The sequence below is a fragment of the Buteo buteo genome, chromosome 5, assembly GCF_964188355.1.
Source record: "Buteo buteo chromosome 5, bButBut1.hap1.1, whole genome shotgun sequence".
Classification (NCBI taxonomy): Eukaryota; Metazoa; Chordata; class Aves; order Accipitriformes; family Accipitridae; genus Buteo; species Buteo buteo.
This window is the reverse complement of record NC_134175.1, coordinates 7,855,652-7,875,251: the sequence shown is the minus strand read 5'-3', so window position 1 is coordinate 7,875,251 and position 19,600 is coordinate 7,855,652. Positions and strand designations below refer to the sequence as shown.

Here is a 19,600-nt window from a genome sequence, read left to right as displayed (position 1 = left end):
TAATGTTGGTAGTCTATTTCCACATCATATAGTAGCAAATTTGTTTGAAATACTGCTGCCTTAGAAGAAATAATGTTTTTTGGGGGGTTTCCCAATGTAGGTAAATTGAGAAATAGGGTAAAATAGATATCAAGCTATCAAGCTCACTGTTGCCCAGCTTTCACTTTAAGTAAGGCCATGTGCAGAGAACCATCTTCCCTGATTGTCTAACCGCTCTCAACTGAAGAACTTCAATTCAGCTTGCTCTCAGAACATGGAGGTGTTGGAGCCCTGAACTGAACAAATGCCATGCAAAGGAGTCTTATTTTCCCTTGTGTTTATAACCTAATCAGCATCCTGGTTTCTAAGCCATTCTGCAGGACAGAGTCCAGAACTTCTGCCAGTAGATAAGTTACTTTCATTAGAAAGACAAGTTTTGTACATCTTCCCCTTTCCCCATGTACTGCTCGCTCTTTGCTTCTCTAAACCTGTTTCATATTCTCCTGAAGAGAAAGATCAGGCCTATGTCAACATAACCCAAACCTGCACATATCACTGACCTGCTTATTCTACAGCTGCAAATGATTTTAAATATTAACAGGTCAAACCTGTGAGAAGTGTTCAAAACCACAATTCCTACCAGCAATGGCCAGGAGTACAGCCTCTTGAAATGAACCTGATTAGGTAATGTAATCCTTTTTAGTGTTTCATGCAAGCTCATAGCATCTTTACCTTTCTGCACAGCTCTTCTGCTACTCGCGTTCATCTCAGGCATATGGAAATCATAACTGCTTTGGAGGAAGGGAGCTTTTACAGTTTAGGGAGCAAAACCACAAAAGGCCTCTGTGTATTCAATATTTAAAATATCCATACTTTAGAATCAGAGTATAATTAAAATCACATTTTATCACTAGTGTCTTCCACACCTTAAACCGTTGTGCTGATCACAGGAACACAACCATTTCCTGCAGCCTGCAGAGAAATGATTTCTGGTTAGTCAAAAACTGTTCCGGCTGATAAGATATCATCAGATTGCAAGCTCTCAGAGCAAGGTTTATGATACAATTCATGATATGATAACTAATACCTAAGGTAAACTAAACACTGCTTTCTGTATCCTCCTCTTATGTTTGCCAGCGTGTCAAGACAGATTAACAAATTTGTGCCCAACCCGTACCAGCAAACACAAGAACTAATAGATCAAGCTGGATTTACTCATCAGCTGAGTGGTGGGCACCGACAGGCTGCAGCAAAGTCTGCAGGCAGAATTAAAGTGAGTTGTATTCCCCTCAGCAGAGCAACTTAAATTCATTTTTCACTCCTGTCAAAATCTTCATGACAGTGTTTACAACCCCAGAACAAATAGACGTCTCTTAAGCATGAACAAATAATTCTGCCTTGTGGATCTACTGAAGTTTTTGACAGCTGAAATGCAGTTTTTTCGCTAGGTATAGCAGACCCCAGGGAAGGGGAGAGGGATTTGTTCGGTAACATGAGAAAGCAGGAACTGCCTGCCTTCCATTTTCCAGTAAGCTTCGTGGTGACTGAAGCTAGCCCAGAACTGTTTCTAACAAAAGAGCATTGTGAAAAAAGCAACTCAGGCAAATGCAAGGCCCACAAGATTGGCGCCTCTGCGTGTGTGTGTGCGTGCGCGCACGCGTGTGTGCGTGTGTGTTAAGGATTTACTTTGTGCAATAAAGGAAAAGCAGCCAAGAGAGCAAGGTAAGGACAAAACAGTCTACAATTAGAAAAACACCAATAGCTGAAGACTAGGCAAAGACTTAAGAAGTGGGGAGGGGAAAAACATGCAACACACAGAAGAGGAACCACTCAATAAGCCTACATCTAGGAAGTTCCCACTGCAAAAGGGAAACGTTATGATGAACTTTAAACTTCCAATTACTGAGATCAGCCCTTAGTTTGAGCAAGACAGCCTTACAGCTATCAGAAACACATCATAGACATGTGAGGTACAAAACAATTAAATTAGCTAAGATACCAAATTCTAGCAAGATGCTCTTTGTCATTAAGACATACAACTATTATTCCCTACACCATTAGGACACTCAATTTCTACAATTAGTCTGAATTCAGCAGAATGCTGGAGAGCCCGACCTTCCAGTCACGTCTCTGTACCTTCAAGATACCTGCAGCGACATTTTATTCTGAAAGCAAATGTCAGACAGACAGTTTGCTTGACAAGTCAGCTCCGATTCCAGGAATATGATACAGTCCACACATGGCATAGTAAATATGATTAGGTCTAACTATGAAACATCTGATAAGATTTATGCCCAAACACCCATTTGACATAGATCAATATAGCATGACACTTTTGGCAAGAGGAGAATCAGAGCACTGCATTTTGGCCTTCTTTTTAGCTCAACTGCGCAGAATTAAGTCATCTTTGTAAATATTTTATAGTAGCCTAGGTAGCTACTACATCAGCCTTCCTGGGACAATGCTCAAATTCTCAGTTCTCTTCCTCTTGTATCACATAAGTCCAAGGCATTTCCCCTGTTTTGTAGGTATATCCGCTTATTTTTTTTCCCTTTCTCTCTTTACATATATTTCTATTAACAATAAAAAGGAAATTTAAGAAGATGGACACATCCTGATTTCACTGTATGGGAGGACAGCATCATATTTCCAAGGCTGTTTCCCATGCTGCTATTCTTATTTACCTCTGACAGGTCTCGCAGTGCTGACGGGCATTCATTGTGCCAGCAACCCATCGACTAGCACAATTACAAAACAAAGAGGGAAAGGAGAACTTGAGCAACTAATACAATTGGGAAGAAATCCCATTTCTATAGAGATCAGACCACCAGTCTCAAGCTGTCATATTATACTCTCATTTTTAGCTCATAGCCGAGTCCATGCTTATGTCAGTTCTGTCTGATCAAACTGTTTTCTAGCAAATAGCAGCACTATGCTCATTTCTACACATTAATATGGCAAACCCTTATCTCGTTTGCCACTGAAGTATACAGAAGAGCTCTGCAGAAGACAACTGCAAGCGCAGCTTATAAAATGGCCAAGGCAAAGAACATTACATTCCTGTAAAACTGTTGTCGTAACAGCAGATCAAGTAATTACGCTGACTCATTTTGAAACAGGTAATCTGAAAAGCACAGGATTACATTACTGTATAGCGCTTCTGGCTACAAGTTAATTATCAAATACTGAATTCCCATGTAAGGAAATCTCTAGCAAACCTAAGTACTACAAACCTCATGCATTAAAGACAGCCGATCACATACATACATTTATTTTACAACTCTGCCTATCAACAAGCTGTAATTTTATGGTATTTAGGATGTCAAACATTCAGGTGTTTTGTCCTAAGACTTTGGCACAGGCATTTATATAAAACTGCTGTGAAATTCATCCAAGTAAACTCACTACTCCTAATGACCATTCTCTTTGAAGAAACTAATACCGAAATACAGTGACAGACGCTATAAAACTTAAGTGAAGGACAAAGAACAGAACAGAGACTATAAGCCTGAAGTACTGACTTAATACTCTGCCCCCCCCCCCAACAAAAGTAAAAAAGCTGCCCATTATTCTCTACTTCTCTTGAAAAACTGCTTTATGTTTATCTACCCACCTATGGTATCACAGGGGGGTGAAATTTCATTACGTGGGTCTGACAGACATGTACAAGCATCTCTGAACAAATGAGAAGCAGAAGTTGGACATCTTGAAGTAGTTTTTTTGCTAAACCTGCAAGAGCAGGGCAGGAAACAGTAGCCCATCCAGTGCTTTTAAATCACATTTCAATTATTGCATAACTATTCATCATCTCAAATTCTTTCAGTCAACATACAGAAATAGCCTGGTACAAGTGCTAATTTGAGAAACTTGTAGAATTGCAGTCTCCTGCACTGAAAAGGTCAAAACAAGCTTTCAGAGACCCTGCACAGACAAAGGGGAGTCAGCACGAGGAGTCTGAACTGAGGAACACTGCATGCTATTATCCCAGTGTCCCAGTAAAGCCATGTGATTCCTTTGGACAGCTCATCTCTAACATCCCCATCATTACTGAAATAAATACAGGCTACAGTAGGACAGAACGGAGAGAGAAAAATTTCTTCTGCAAATTGGAAGTTGGGCTGTTTATAAGGGAGTTACCAACAATACTTCAGTGCTCAGTTTCAGCAACGAAACTGCACAATGAAAAGGGATTATTATAACTGACTCATGTAATAATCACAGAAAAATCCATCCATTGTTTAGGGAAACTTAAAAATTGCTTAATGCTCTTAATTTAATCAAATGTATTTAAACAGCAGAAGATAGGCACCAGGACGCCTGTCCCAGAAACTGAAGCTTCACAGGCTTAAAAGTGGCGGGGCGGGGGGTGGGGGGGAAATATCAATCTTATTTCAGGCCTTCACTACAGTTTTAATAGTTTGCTAAGATACAAAGACTACTACCATGAGTACTTTAGAAAAAAACCTCCATACCGTTGTAAACTGCACACTAGGTAGTTTTAAGCAAATATATATAATAAATAAAAGCTTTCTGCAGCCTGCCACCAAATATGACTTTCAACTCGTATCCTTCATGCTAAAAATTTAACTAGTGATCTGACCTTGATAATCTGTGGTTTCTAAAGCAGGGGGGTCCCATCATGTTTCTCTTCCCCCAGCACACTCACTTCAAACTCTTAGTCCTTTACCTCCACTTCAGCACATTAATTTTAGAAGAGTAATATAAAATACCCATTAATAAATCTAACAGGTCTGTAAAAAGATTACCAGCACACATGACCACATCAGACTTTGACACAACGTGTTTCTGAAGCCAAGCACCCCAAAAGCTTCATAGCTTCTACATAAAATGCAGTACTTGAGACTTGAGCTGATTTTCAAGGTTCTCCCACTAGTCTTTAGTAGCACAAGAAGAATCGACACTTTGCCATAGATAACTGCATTCCCCTTTCCCTCACCTTTCCTTTTTTCCTTTTTTTTTTTTTACCCCTAATTCTCCGGTCTCTTTCCCGTTTTTTTTTTTTATCCCCAGAATGCAGGAGACACTTCAAGAGCTGATACAAATATTAGTATGATGGAGGGCTTTTGGGAGGGAGGAAAAATAATAAGAAAAAGAAAGCATACAATAAAACAGATTTGAAATCTGCTTATAGTCAAGAACGCTTACTGTAACAAAGGAGTATAATTCTATGTAGTTCTAGCCTTGCAGCAACTTTAAAAAGGTGTCATAGAAGCATGCTCTAATATACACCGTCACCATTTTAAAAATACATTTGTATTTTTATGGTGCTCAGAACATTTCACTTGTAATTTCTCGCCTCCTACTGCTGCTAAGGACTCTTAGCAAAATGCAGATACCTTGCCAAAAGTCTGGCAGCTGAGGAGACAAGTAGTTACAAAAGAGATTTAAAGCCATAATAAGATCTAACACTAAGCTGTCGGAAAGTACAGGCAAACTTCTGTGGCATGAATTTCCTTTCTATTTTCTATAAACACCTAGTGAAAGCTTTCATGAATGTCCTCTTGGAGGCTGCCAAGTTAAAATAGTGCATTATCTCAGCTGATGCACATGACTACATGGAAGATTCTTACATCACAGCTCTAAGAGAAGTAATCTAGCAAGCTTTTAACTACAGGAAATTTTTCCCATGTAGGGTGAGGATTATTTCTTTTCAGTACTGCCTTATGACTTCACAGCAATCTGTTATGAAGAGGAAAACCCGGATGTTTTGAACGCTGCTGCTGCTGCACTGTGGGTCTCCTGCTCTCCAGACGGAGCAGGGACTTTCTGGCCCTGGGACATTTATGCTCCCATTGAGTCTGTGGGCTTCAAGTTGAGTTCCACCAAACAGATCACCAGCTAGATCTCTTGCGAAGAGGAGTTTTCACAGTAAAGCCAGCACGAAGCCCAATATTACTCTGGAGAGCAAGCCAAGGATGTCTGCCTCATTTCCACAGTTAACAGCTGAAAAAAGGCTATCAGTTTAACTGGGATTTCTGAAGGAATGCTTTCAGGAAAACATCAGACTAAATAGGATGTGTCACATTTGGACTAGCTGGTGACCTTAAAAGAAAAAGAAATACATCACTGGCACAACACGAAATGATCACAGACAGCACCATTTTCAACACCTACTGCAATCTACTTACACATAAACCCCACCTCCTTTTCAACAGATATTCCCATCTTCTTTCATTTCAGTATTCAGGCAAATTATCCATTTTAGGGAAAAACTGTTCCATTTCTGTGAAGAAATACTGAACTATGTAATTAAATGTACAACTAGCTAAGCTTAGCTGTTAAAATGTAACATGTACTAAGTTCAAAACACTGGTATTTTAACATCCTCTCTCATAAAAGTTCTTCACTTGACTTGCGGAGTTCATGAGTAAATGCTTTCTATATCTAGCCATTCCCTTTGCTAGCCATGTTATAACCACCCTGCTGTTATCACCTCAAACTAATTCTGAAAGGCTCTGATAAGACTGAGTGATAATAGACCAGGATTACTCTTCTGTGGAAAGGAACCAGAGATCCTGCTGGAATGTATTAACACAACATTTTCATTCACTTCTGCAGTTCTTCAGCCTGAAATGCCAAGAATAACTGCAAGTTGCAGCTGAAGTGCTCACTGCTCTCCTTACCTTGTCTTTAGGTTTATCTCCATCTGCCCTCCCTCTTCTTCCACATCCTTTAAGCAGCAGCCTCAAAACTGAGAGGTAGAAGTCATCTTAATCTCTGCCCCAATACTAAATACTTTTACTGAACCTATTCAAGATCAAGGGAACCGTTTATTAAAATGTGATAATACTTATTTGCTTTCAGGAGTCAGGAAGGCAGGTGGTACACATAGCTAGTATGTAGCAGAGTCTCCCAAGAGTGCTCCTATATATCCATTGTCTTATCTACATTGTAAGAGTTCTGTCACCTTTGTAAAGGTAAATATATTTAAGTGTAGCTTTTATGTGCAGTATCAGGATTCTAAGAACACAAGTATTAACAAAGGCTAAGAAATAAACTGCTCTTCAAAGGCTCCTATGACACTTCAGGAAATACACAGTACTCCTCACACGGTCCTTCAAGAAATATAAGGATGCTCACTCTGTTTAAGCTGCTTTAATCACCTCTAGTACAATGGGCAGATTAATATAGTTTAGTATTCCTAGTTAATTATGGTGACTAGCCTTTACAGAATTACCATTAAACCACGGTGCTATGCCATTTAGATGGAAGCGAATTAATAAAGATGACAGCTAGGAGGATATAAAATTCAAGATTAAGCATTTCTAAATATTTGTACAAAGGCAGATGAGTCTTAAATTCACACAAACATAATAGTTGTTTTTGCTGTCTCAGTTGCATGAATTCCCAAGAACATAACTGTTTAGTACTTAAGCTCACAGGCAAACCATGAAAAAAAAACAACAACCAACCTTGATGAACACTGGCCCACACTGGAATGCCCTCGAAGATACTAGTCCCAGACTTACTGAAACCTCATCTAGTTTCTGAAAGGGAGTAAGCTCAGTTTGCCTGCCGCTGCAAAGAAAGTGGAGGTTGACAAGTTTTCACAAATGAAATCCAATTTTAAGGCAGTCTGAAACACTGCAGATTGCTATTAGTGGGAGGATATAAACTACTGGCAGTGGCAACCCTGTGCTATTTACGGAGGAGAAGAGATGGACAGCAGAAGAGTTCCAGTACAAACTTGGTTCTAATGCAAAAGGCCAGTGAAAAGGAACAGAGTGACTGAGACAGTGACCTCATTCCCCTACAACTACAGGACAATTAGGCTGAGTCATGGACCCAAACCCCACCTAAATCAAAGCCCACACCACCACAGAGACACGCTAGCTCACCATGGGGAATAAATCCCTGCTCACGGGTCTAGAGCTGTATCTCATTGTGAATTTCATAGGAGAAAGATCAAACAGTAGTTAATGCTTCATTGAATGCTGGAAAAAGAGAAAGGCTGTACATTTGAAAATAGGATGACACCTCTTTCAGGGCTGAAACAAAATGATGCTAGTTCAGCACACCGACGCCTAGTTCACAGCACCCATAGCAATATGGCCTACCTTGACATAACGACTGTAAGGATCCTACGGTCTCCCACATAAAATAATAAGTAGAGAAGACAGTAAATTCCTTCCAGCCATTGAAACTTAACAGGGAAGAGTCTGACTGCATTGCATATAAATGGATAGAAGGATCTAATGCCTAAAAGGGGAAGAGAAGCTATGAAGGAAAATGGGTTTATTTGCAGATTCATCGCATGCTGCCACCAGGAGCTTGCTGTCCTTCAGGGATAGTTATCACAAAATGAGCTTACTTACGTCCCGTAGCCATTTCTTGAAAGGATAAAATTCTGTACAGCGTCTCTGCAAGTGGGACTTCATTCCCAGGGTCACTTTGTCCCTTTTAACAAGAAAAGCTGGTCTCCCACTGACAACCGGCAGTTCTACACTCTGGTTAAGAATACAGATTAGTGGAAAAACATTTTCCAGGGCATTAAGGAGTTCTGAAGTGCTTTGCACTCCCTTTTTCTCCCTTTAAAAAATAAATAAATAAATAAATAAGGTTTCAAAACCACATGGATGACAGAAACAGTCAAAGGTGAGGTGATTCCGGTTTAGTCATTTGGGAAAAAATTCAATAGAAGAGTTAGGAACAGCATCCAGACTGCCCAATCCCCAATGTTTCATCATATGGTCAAAACCTTACTGAAAAGTTTAGGGGGGGGAAATAAAGATTTTTTTTTTTTGTACCTACAAGAGGGGGATTTTCTTGTAGCAGTTTTAATGACAATAGCTTTTTGACATATTAAATATTAATATTAAAATATTCCCATTACAATCAATGTTAATGCACTCATGCCATTCTACAGAATTATGTAAAATTACACCAATACCTAGTATTCTTTTTAACTAGATTTGACTTGTCAGGGCTTGACTTCTTTGATTGAACAGACACGGGCCTGCTAAACTTAAATTCTGTCTCTGTATCAGAGAAACCATTTAAAAAAAAAAAAAACCAACCCCCCAAAAAAGACATAGTTCTATTTTCTCCCCTCAGAGACATGCAGACAAATTTTACCTGTAAGAATTCACAGACAGCAATATATTTTCCATTGAAACCACTGATTTGGAATAAATAGTGAGCTAGGATCCCTTTGATCTCTAATTCCAGCCTGAGTCACTGCATGGACTAAACACATCTACTGTATTTAAGGGTAAAGGGGGATCCCATCCTATTATACATCATCACTTCCTTCAGCATCTATGTTCTCTGTTAATAAGCCATTGTAAATTAATAAGTTTTCTTACCCACATGAAGAGGACTAAGTTAATTCCTCCTCTTTTTAGTACAGGGTCTATGAGCTGTCATGTCTTTCAACTAATGTTGATCGCTGCTTACATATACAAAACCCCCATACATTTCAAAGCAAACAAAATTGGGTTTGTAATGCGGTGGCACACCTGTGTACTGATAACTGTACAATACAGAACTTGATTGGAAGTCTACCTGTTCACAGAGGCTTTGTAATTCAGGGAATTCAGATTTGGGTAACCATTTAAGATTGGGAAATCAAAACATTTGGCTTTTCCATAGCACCAAGAGATTTGTGAAGTTACATGGAGTTTAGGCTCAGGCTGTAATGCCAAGTTTTGCTTTTGATTGTATTTCAGTGCAAATTCAGAATAAATCCACTGAAATTAGCATCAGATTGAAGATTAAACTTGGAGCCCCATTACTAGCAGTAGCAATGCAAGCCATCCGTTTGATCACATACACCTAAAACCCTTCTCTAAAGCAATGCATGTTGGTGGTTTCCAGACAGAAAAGGCCAAAAAAGGGAGAAGTGAACATTTCTCCAGTGAGAACAAGCTCCAGAATGCAACAGTGGGCTTATTTTTGAAGCCGTGACACAGAAAGCAGACATGACTACGTTCAGTCCCAAAATCTACTGGGAAGGGGACTCAAATTAACAGTCTTTTGGGGGAGGCAGGATACATCTGAGTCGAGCAGAATGCTTCCAAATTGAGTCCAGTAACCATCAAGTCACGTGTAGATGAGTTAAAGGGTGGAAATGCTTGAACAAAAGGCTGAAGAAATGCATCATCTGTGATTCACTTTCACACAGTAACAATGCAGCTAGTCCATGTTCTGTGTCATTAACAAGCAGGACGCATCATTAATGGGCACAGAGCACCATTCTCCCCGAGCTCTCTTGATGCTCTTGTTATTGAAGTAGATCCAGAGGCAGAGTTGATGTCATTTTTTTACATGGATCAACACTGCTCACAGCAAATGAAACAGAACAGAAAGATTCCCACACATTTTAAGTTTTTTAAACAAATGCTAATAGTTTCAAAAGCCTTTTAAAAATTAAATTAAGCACCTTGTTAATCCTGTCATGGTTAAAGTATATGCCTCCCAGTTGCCACTTTCTGCAACAGTACTAGGAAAAAGTCACTGAATCTTTCTGACATTTTCACAAACTTCTAGCACAACCTGTACAATCCAGGTAACACTCTAGCAGGCACTGTTCTATCACCTTGCTTTTTTTAGGCCTACTTTGAAGCAGAAAGATCTGCTAAGAACTGGTCCTAGACTAGATGACAGACAGGGATTATAAAACACCATACACATTACTTACTACTTTGGCATCAAAACCAAATCCCACCCTCCTAAACAACTCCTCCTTAATCAGCAGGCACGGGCATCTCTAGGTCACTATGGTCATTCACCTCTAACCCCAAACCAAGGCATTTTAACAATATATTTGAAATTCAATAATCTACCAGTGTGTCCAAGCTATCGCCATACTAAAATGATCTTCGTTTTCCCCCCTATTCTAAAAGTACAGTAAAATGGAGGCAAGTTCCTTCACTTCAGATGCAAGAATGGGAGGTACATGCATAGAAACTCAAGAAAAATGTGACCAGGAAAATAACAGCACATGAAAGCAGCTGGAGACCACTCTTACAAAACAAAACTGGAGACAGTAAAACACAGAAAATACCCTATAGAAGCCAGGCGTATGGTGGGGTAGAGCAGAACAGAGTTTTAAAACTGGTTTAAAGGCATAGCCACGCACTATACGATTTCCCTGTGCCTTGTTTACTAAGCAAAATCAGCGTTGTCCCATTTATTGCCTTTCATTACCATTTATTACTTATCAGTTCAGGGTACTGGGAACAAGATAAGTTTTAGTTCGGAGAGGTCACAAGGCTGCAGAAGAACTTCAGTTAGACTAAACAGCACACAGATACATACTGTTAAGTTTTTAAACTTTGTGTTTTAAAAGACCAAACTGGAAAAAATCTCATCCTTTCTTGTACAAACAAAAAGGCTTGTCTTAAACATTAAGATGGAGACTTAAACCATAAAGAACAACATCCCGTGAATATTTCTAGCAAACTAAAAAAAAATAAATTTAGTCACAGAAAAGAATACGCAGGAAGCTAACATAAGACCTGGCAGAGCATCACCACAAAACCTTAACCACAAAAAAGCAGCTGTTGAGCTGTATGTGGGTTCAGTGCTTTCTTTAGCTACAAGCCCAGTACTCAAACTGCATTACTGCAACGAAAGCCTATGATTACAGATGACGAAGAGGTAGAAGTAACTTTTTTCTGTGTTTGTTTTCACCTCAGCCCTAAGTTGCAAGGGTCTTCAGAGATTATTTGGGTTTAAGATCAGAGGTATTTGGGGGGTTTTGCTCCCAGACCTACTCTACGCTTAAGCCGTGCTCTGAAAGTCTGGGTTTTTGCCTTCAGAAAGGCTGAAGCTTCCCACCATGAGTCACGGGAGGAATCAAAAGGTAAATTCAAAATATACACAGAAAGTCCTGTGGTTCTCTTGCAACAGAGGAAGCTATTCTTTGAAGAATACAGCACAGATCCTGGCCCAAGTTTCTATGAAACTCTAACCACAACACGAGGTGGTGATTTTTCTCTCCACCACATCCAATCTAGTTCATCTACAAATTCATTATTTTAATTAGAATCCAGAGTTAATAGTTAGCCAAAGATAAAGTTCAGAATAAATAGCTGACTTGCACAGCTAAGACAGCTAGTTCAAATCAGTCATATCTTAGCCCTCCCTGGTTGCTCCCACTACAAGCCAGTTCAAGTAAGGCACACACACAGATTTATCTACTTCAATAGTTAACAAAATATAGCCCCAGTTCCACTGTGGCACACTGTTAGAAAGCAGGATCAAAGGGAAACATCCTCCTCTCCTTCCAAAACTTCTCCTACGTTACTACAACCTAGAAGTCCCAGTTTCTAGCTATACCATGGAAAAAAAAAAAAATTAAATCTGAGATTTGTTAGCGTGCTCCAGATATTCATGGATATCATAAATGCATGTCTTTGCAGCAGCATTTTAGAAGCAAAGATGGCATCATTTAAGGAAAAAATGTCTGACACCCAAACAAGTGCTTAATTTGCACAGCTCCAAGCAGTACAGCTTTCCAACCAACAGTTACAAGGGATGCATATTTTTGTTATATGGCCAAGTTTTTTCATATTAGACAATTTTAACTGTTCTTCACAAAGAAAACTCACGTCCTCTCAGTGCAAGTAAAAAAAATCTTTTGAAGACTGAGTCTCAGGTTTCACCAGAGTGAGCATTTAACATCAAACTTCACATCTTCTAAGGGGTATCCAAAAATCTCCAATACCAGGCTGCATGGCTGCTTTGAAAGCAGTAAGGAACACTAGATTTCAGTGAAAAGCCACATTGAAACATAACTACCCCTTTAAAACATAAAAAGAAAAGCAGAAATACCAGAATTAAATATATATATATATATATATATATGGCTTTACACAGAGACTGCATTATTACCAGTTCTGTAACCAATTGAAACATGGACAGAAGTCTAGCATGCTGGTAACATTCTTCTATAAGGATAAAAAAAATTATTTGTTTTTTATTGGGTCTATGCGTAACATTTGCATCTTGTTACCACTGATATTTTAGCTTTAAAAGTTTTCAGACATTCCTCCAGGGCTTATCTTAAGCACATTTTTATTAAGTTCCCTTCTTTAAAAAAACGAGATCCAGTTAGTTTTGACGCGCATTGCCTTTGACAATGATAATCTTTGTCCTTTCCAGCTGCAGCAAATTTAAGATAATCTCTTTTTCAAGTGGACTTTATTAATCTTCCAAATGAAATACCATCCTGAGGTAAAACAATTATTTCCAGTTCAACTCTTAGTAACAGTTAAGTCTCTGCTGGAAAAGACGACTAACATCTGGCAGACTCAATATCTGCACCAATTAAGAACAATTTTGAAACCATAATATACAAATCTATTCAAGTGTTCAGACTAAAGCTCTCCACAGACAGATCAGCAGCCTTCTTGCAGCTAAAAGAAAAAAAAAGGGAGAACAGGGAATGACGGCAGAAGGTTTTCACCAAGTCAGCAATCTCTCGCTGGCCACACGCAGCAGTATTTTAACTGTCATAACACATAGCGATGCGCTTAGATCTTCAAGGGAGATCTCTGTGCAAGTCTGGAATCTGAAAGGTGAGACACCTTGCCCGAAGGAGCCGCCTCTCGCCAAGTCTCTGCGCTGTCCTCAGCATCACTGCCTGACATATTCCATATGCATGCATTTTGACATCCTGCCTTAGCCAGAAGACAAACTGTCAGTGCTCCAGCCTCGACTGGCAAGGTAACTTGACTGGGGGGGGGGGGGGGGAGTGCACATTTGTGCTCCCCTTCCCATAAACAAGTAGATTTAAATACCTGGGTGCACACTTACCAAGAGAAACACAGAGCATCATCTTTCATTCGAGATGCTGAGGCCCCATTCAGCTCAGCTGCCTGAAGCCTAAACGAAGGACCCCAAAGCACGCACGTAACCAGGGACAGGCAGTTACATAACGATGGACCATGTTAGTTCACATCCCCAACCACTCTTCAGAAAGCGGATTTTTCTTCTAAATAACCTAAACAGATCACAGTAACACAAAGTCCCTTGCAGGGCAGCGGCACAGTCACACGCCTGCAATTAAACCTGCTTATCCCCCTCCCTGTGAAGCTGGTTACCCACAGACAGAGGGATAGATAGATCCAAGATTCAAACACTGCTCATTTAAAAACCCACAACTGTTTAATCTTACCTCAAAGGAGGTGAAGCAGTATGGTTGATTTTTTTTTCTGTCTAGAAAAAAACACACTTCACCTGTGTGTTTCAGCTTACAAAATCCAACACTTACCTCCATTTTCAGATAACTGACCCTGAAAGTATTTTTTTTATTGAGCTAGTTTGACTGCAAAGTGGACGATTTTACCTTTTCTTGTTAAAAGGGTAGTAACAGATAAAAAGTTACAAAAGATTTGAGCCAAAAGCTCTTCTAAATGCTAGCACAGTTTGGAAAAAAAAAAAGAAAATGAACTTTAAGTTCATTTTTCCTATAAATCTCCTCCAATCGCTAACTCCCACAGCTGAAGTCATAATCCACAGTGTAAAATCATGATCATTACTAAAAAAGATTAAGACAACATGTTAGAGTAGAAAAAGATTCAAATTTATATACCATTTGTGTATAACATCATCTGGGGGGGGGGGGGGGAAGCAATTTTGGTCTGAAATATCTGCTAGGCTCCTTAGGGGGGAACATTTTCCCATTTGTACTTGAGATACAAACAAAAGCCTGGGTAAAATATGATCTAGGTGCTCCACTGACTACACACTCTAATACTTTCTAGACCTCAGAACTCCAGTTTCTTGTGTTAGGATGTCCAAGAAAAATAATTTTGGGGAACGGAACAAAGGAGTTGAACATATTTTCCTAAAATGAAGCCATTGGTAATCCCCAAAATTGCACAGGCAGATTGCATTGGAAAGAGCATCTTAGATGATCTTCCACTATTAAGAGTCACAGTAAAGCTACCTTTAGAAGAAAGAAAACAAAAGGGATTATTTCACCTCTGAATTCCACCATTGCATTTTTCAATTCACAAGCATGACATCCATGAGTTTGTGTCTTCAACAACAACAGACACATCACATATTAGCTGTATGTCTTTGAAACTAAGTATTCACTTGAGCAGTACTCACTGACTTCGCAATGTAATCATTTACCTCCTGTCTTCCTGGTAGCCAAATATTTCAAAGAAGAAACATTTGCTAGCTGTGACCTCCTTAATCAAGTGGTCATCCTAGAAGGGAAAACAAGCCTCTGTTCTTTTAGAAAATAAATGTAATGTATCACTATCTGCTTAAGCATTCTTGCATATGGAGTTGGTGGCTTAACTAGTCAGGTTACGAGGCCCGAATGGCTTCAAAAAGGCTGCTGTGTTCTGCTGGTTCTTGAGTTCAGCAAAATGGTTATTTTTTTGGTCTGAAACAACAACAACAATGTATAAAAAACATTGTGGTATGTCTTGCAAACACGCTGTTTCCAACACAAAGATACCTGCAACCTGGAGCAGTGCCATTTCAAAGGACCACCTGCCTGCTAGGGGAAGGGGGTGCTCATCGGTCTGTTTACAAACACGCACACATCTTTGCAAGATCACAAGTCTGCTTTAGAAACTTGGGCACGCACCTAACTTTCTGCAGGCCCCAACAGCACCGTCAGGAGATGGGCACAAGGCTTATTTTCCACTTGGAGCTCATTTCCCTAAACAAAACCCAATCATCAAAGGGTTCACAGCAAGATAAGGTAAACCCAAAGTGCGTATTTATATACACATACGTACACACAAACATGCCATGACAGAGAATCCCTTCCCTGCAAAAACAAACAAGAAAACATTGGTACCAATCTTTACAGGATTGCTGACAAACACTGCAACACCCCATTAGCTCATGATAATGAAATCGAATTGACTAATCTACTCTGACTGCAAGAATTAAATTTCCAACAGCACAGTATTACTCTGTAAGCATGCAAAAGTGTGCTCAAGGCCACAAATGAAAAAGCCAATCTACCCCAAAAGAACTTAACGTGTTATGTCCATCTGATGACTGAAGGTCACAGAAGAGTGGAATAATCATTCCAATTACATAGTAATGAACGTACCATGAAAGACACACTGCAGATATAATACCAGTGTGATACATGTTGATATGTATTAATCAAATCTTATTTTCAAGCATCAGGAGAAAAACCTGTTTCAAGAGCAGGAAGGGTGGCAAGAATAAGATTTGCGATTGCCTACAAAGAGGTCCCCTTCGCTCCAGTGAATTTATTTGGTTTTTGCAATCCCCGTGAGTGTGCAAGCAGTCACACCTGAATACACAGACTCTGGGGTGACAATTTGCTGTACACAAGCGAGTGAAAGCAGAACAGACAGAATCACCTATGTATCAGTAGAAAGACTGAACTTAAATGGCCCACAAGTCTCCTCTCCCCTAAGAAGAAAAAATAAATCACATATCCATCGAAAAGAAGAAGTACCCGCAACTTTTGGTCACATAACCTACGCCCAACACATATCTTCCTTAACCAAGCCACTGTCAAGCGCAACTTCCTCTGAAGCACCACTACTCCCATCTCCTTGGTACCAGCCTCAAAAACAAAAACAACTCCATGCCATGATGGTATCTACTATTCTAGACCGAAAAAGAGGCCAACTTCTTTTTCCATCCAGATTCAGTAGGCACTGCAGCCATAGAGTACAGAGCAATCAAGGCACACAAGCTTTAAGAAGATGCACTGAAAGTAGACAGCACTTTAGTTAACGAATAGGCCAGAAATTACTACTTGAACAGATATGCCTGCCTATAAAATCTCTCTAAACCCAGTTAATTCACAAGAGGTCTGTTACAAAAGCTGATGACTAGAGGTATGCAAAGAGCACACTGCAGTCCTGTTACCCTGGACAGAAGAAATTCAGCTACGCTTCACAGGCCACAGAGCCGAGAAATGCCGGCTGCCTCCAAAAGAAAGAAAAAAAAAAAAGGATTAAATTTGTTCTGCAGAAAAAAATACAAGGCTGGGAAAGGAGGAAATGCATTTTAAGCCTAAAGATGACAAAACTCCAAAACGGGAGTGCCCACGCCAGCCCCAAAGGACAGGCAGCTCGTCAGACAATGCAGGAATCTCCCTGCAGAATCCCAACTACCTTTTCTTTTTTTTTTCTCCTCTGGCCTCCATCTCCGCCACAGCTACGTTTAGCAGGCGAATACAGCAAACCAAGGGGAACGCTATCCATCACCGGGGTTCTCCCGTTTAAACACCGTTTAAAAACCCAGGGCTTCCCAACAGGCTAAAAGAAACCTCCAGATTACCAGGGTTTACAAAGGCTGTCGTTAGGGCTTTTGTTTGGACTAATTCAGAGAAACATCTTGGAGTGCAAACCTTCCCCTGCAGTATTTGCAACCCAAATATTGCAGCACTGAGCTAATTTCGGAGAGCTGGCACACGAAATCGACTACTGGAGTGATTAGTCCAGAAAATGAAGGCAAGCTAAATTTAGGAGTAACTATGCAATGCAATATTAATAACAGATTATTTCCCTTCTCCAAAAGGGATTTTTTTTTTTTTAATTTTTAAGTCAAACGGACAATACCCCTTTTAAGATCAAGGCTCTCCAGCCTCCCAGGGAAGGACCCTACAATTTTCTGGACGCCAAGCTGAGGTGCAACCCCCCCTGAGGAAGAGCCTCCCCAAACCCACAGGAGCATCCTCCCCAGGGAGGGAGCCTTGGGGTGGGGGGAGGCCTGTCCCCATGTCCCCAAGGGTCTCCCCACACTCCCCAAATGCTTCCTCCGTCCCAAGGAAGGACTCGCCCGTTTCCCCGCACTGCAGGAGCAGGCGGCCCGCATCCCCCGCCCGCAAGCTCACGACCCCCCCCCCAGCCGCTCACTTTCTCTTGTACTCATCCCGCTCCCGCTTGACTTTGGCCAGCACGTTGTAAAGGGCTCGGATCTCGGGGGTGATGGTGTCGATCTGCACCCCGACGCCGTCCGGATGGATCCAGGAGACACCGGGTCCCTGCACCGTCTCCAACCCGCCGCCTCCGGTACGCCGCACCTGGGTGTAGCTCCAGATGGTGCCGGGCAAACGGCTGTAATGGGGAGGCGAGGAGAGGGGACCGCAGGCCAGCCCGTGGCCGGGGCCCGGCGGCGGCAGCAACGGGGAGGTACCGGAGTCGGTCTGCACGGCCTGGTCGCGGGAGAAGGTCTTGTAACGCAGGCGGCGGTCGCGTTCGCTCTGCTGGGCCGCCAGCTGCTTCTCCAGCAGCCGGTTCCGCCGCTCCAGCTCGTGGACCTTGGCCAGGAAGCAGCGGAACCGCACGTTCAGCCCCTTCAGCAGGTGGATGTTGGAGCCCAGGTCGTTACGAAGCGCCGCCGTTACCGGCGGGCCCCCCGCCGCCGCCGCCGCCGCCGCCGCCGCCGGGCTGCCGGGGCCGCCTCCACCGCCGGGCCCCAACGGGCAGGAGGCGGCCGCCGCGCCGGGGGAGAAGGCGCGGGCCATCTCCCCGAAGAGCAGCGAGTTCATCGCCCGGCGGCCGCCTCAGCCCCTGAGGTGAGGTGATGGGGAGGGGGTGGGGGGGCAGGGGGAGGGGGGGGCTGCGGCCGGAAGCGGCGGTTTAACGGTCGCCGCGGCTGAGGCGGAGTGGCCGTTGGGGAGCGCGCGGGCCGCTAACGGCCGCCGGGGCGGGCGCTGGGGAGAGAAGGGAGGACGGGGACCGGGACCGCCGCCTTCCTCCTCCTCCTCCTCCTTCTCTCGATCCTGCGGCTGCCGCCGCCGCTGCCCGGGCACTGAGCGGCCGCCGGCGCGGGGCGGGCCCGGCTCCGCCTCGCCGCTCCCCCGGCGCCAAGGGCTGCGGGCAGCGCTGCCGCCAGGCCACGCCCCACCGCCAGGCCACGCCCCTTCCCCACACCCTCGCCCTTTCCCCGTAACCACGCCCGGTCTCCGCCCCCTTCCCCTCAAGCCACGCCCCCCCCGGTGCCGCTCACCTCCACGTGTCCCCAGCGAGGCCTCACCGGGGGGGGGGGGGGCCGTGATTTTGGGGGGCGACCGGGTCCGCCATCGCTCCTGATCCCTCGGTGTGCTCCCAGATTAATTGGCTAACGTACAATAAATGAAGAAGCATCGCTCTGCCCCGGGAAAGGCTCCCTCTGCCTTTGTATCGCTGCTGTAGGGGAAATCACCTAATTGATAAGATTAAATTATAAGGGGTGAATTGTGTTATCCGAATGCAGAGTCCTGCCTAACTGCTAAATAATGTTGATATTATAACAAGTTATTAAATAAGCATTTCCCAACCGCTGCTTCTGGACCTCTGAGCCACTCGGTAATCAAAGGATATTGTTTAATTGAATTATGCGATTACTCCATTGCACTGCCACGGATCGGAATGGTGCTTCGTAAGCAAGCGAAGTACACAGAAAACTCTCAGTAAAGCTGGTGTAAAGCTGTAGTAACACTATTCGCTCAAATAGTTTTTGAAATAAAAATATGGTGCTTTGCCAGGCGATATTGATATTAAAGTACACGGGCAGCAGCATCCACTTGCTGAAACTCAATCAGCACCAGCAAGCTGTGCTCAGCACCCTAACCAATGGCTCTTCAAAGGGCTCTGTTAATGTGTTACAAACCCATGGTTTCCCAGCACCTCCTGGAAAAAAAAAAAAAAGGTAC

At 42.4% G+C, this 19,600-nt stretch overlaps 1 protein-coding gene across 2 annotated transcripts in view; it reads right to left on the bottom strand.

Moving 5' to 3' along the window:
- The window catches only part of IFFO2 (intermediate filament family orphan 2), a 44,277-nt gene extending 25,477 nt beyond the window's left edge, over positions 1–18,800 (bottom strand). For both annotated transcript variants that reach the window (XM_075027527.1, XM_075027526.1), the window contains exon 1: positions 17,820–18,800. In XM_075027527.1, coding sequence (XP_074883628.1) covers positions 17,820–18,454 — 635 coding nt within the window. In that variant the 5' untranslated portion in view covers positions 18,455–18,800. The remainder of the gene's footprint in view (positions 1–17,819) is intronic.
- Positions 18,801–19,600: the final 800 nt, after the last annotated feature.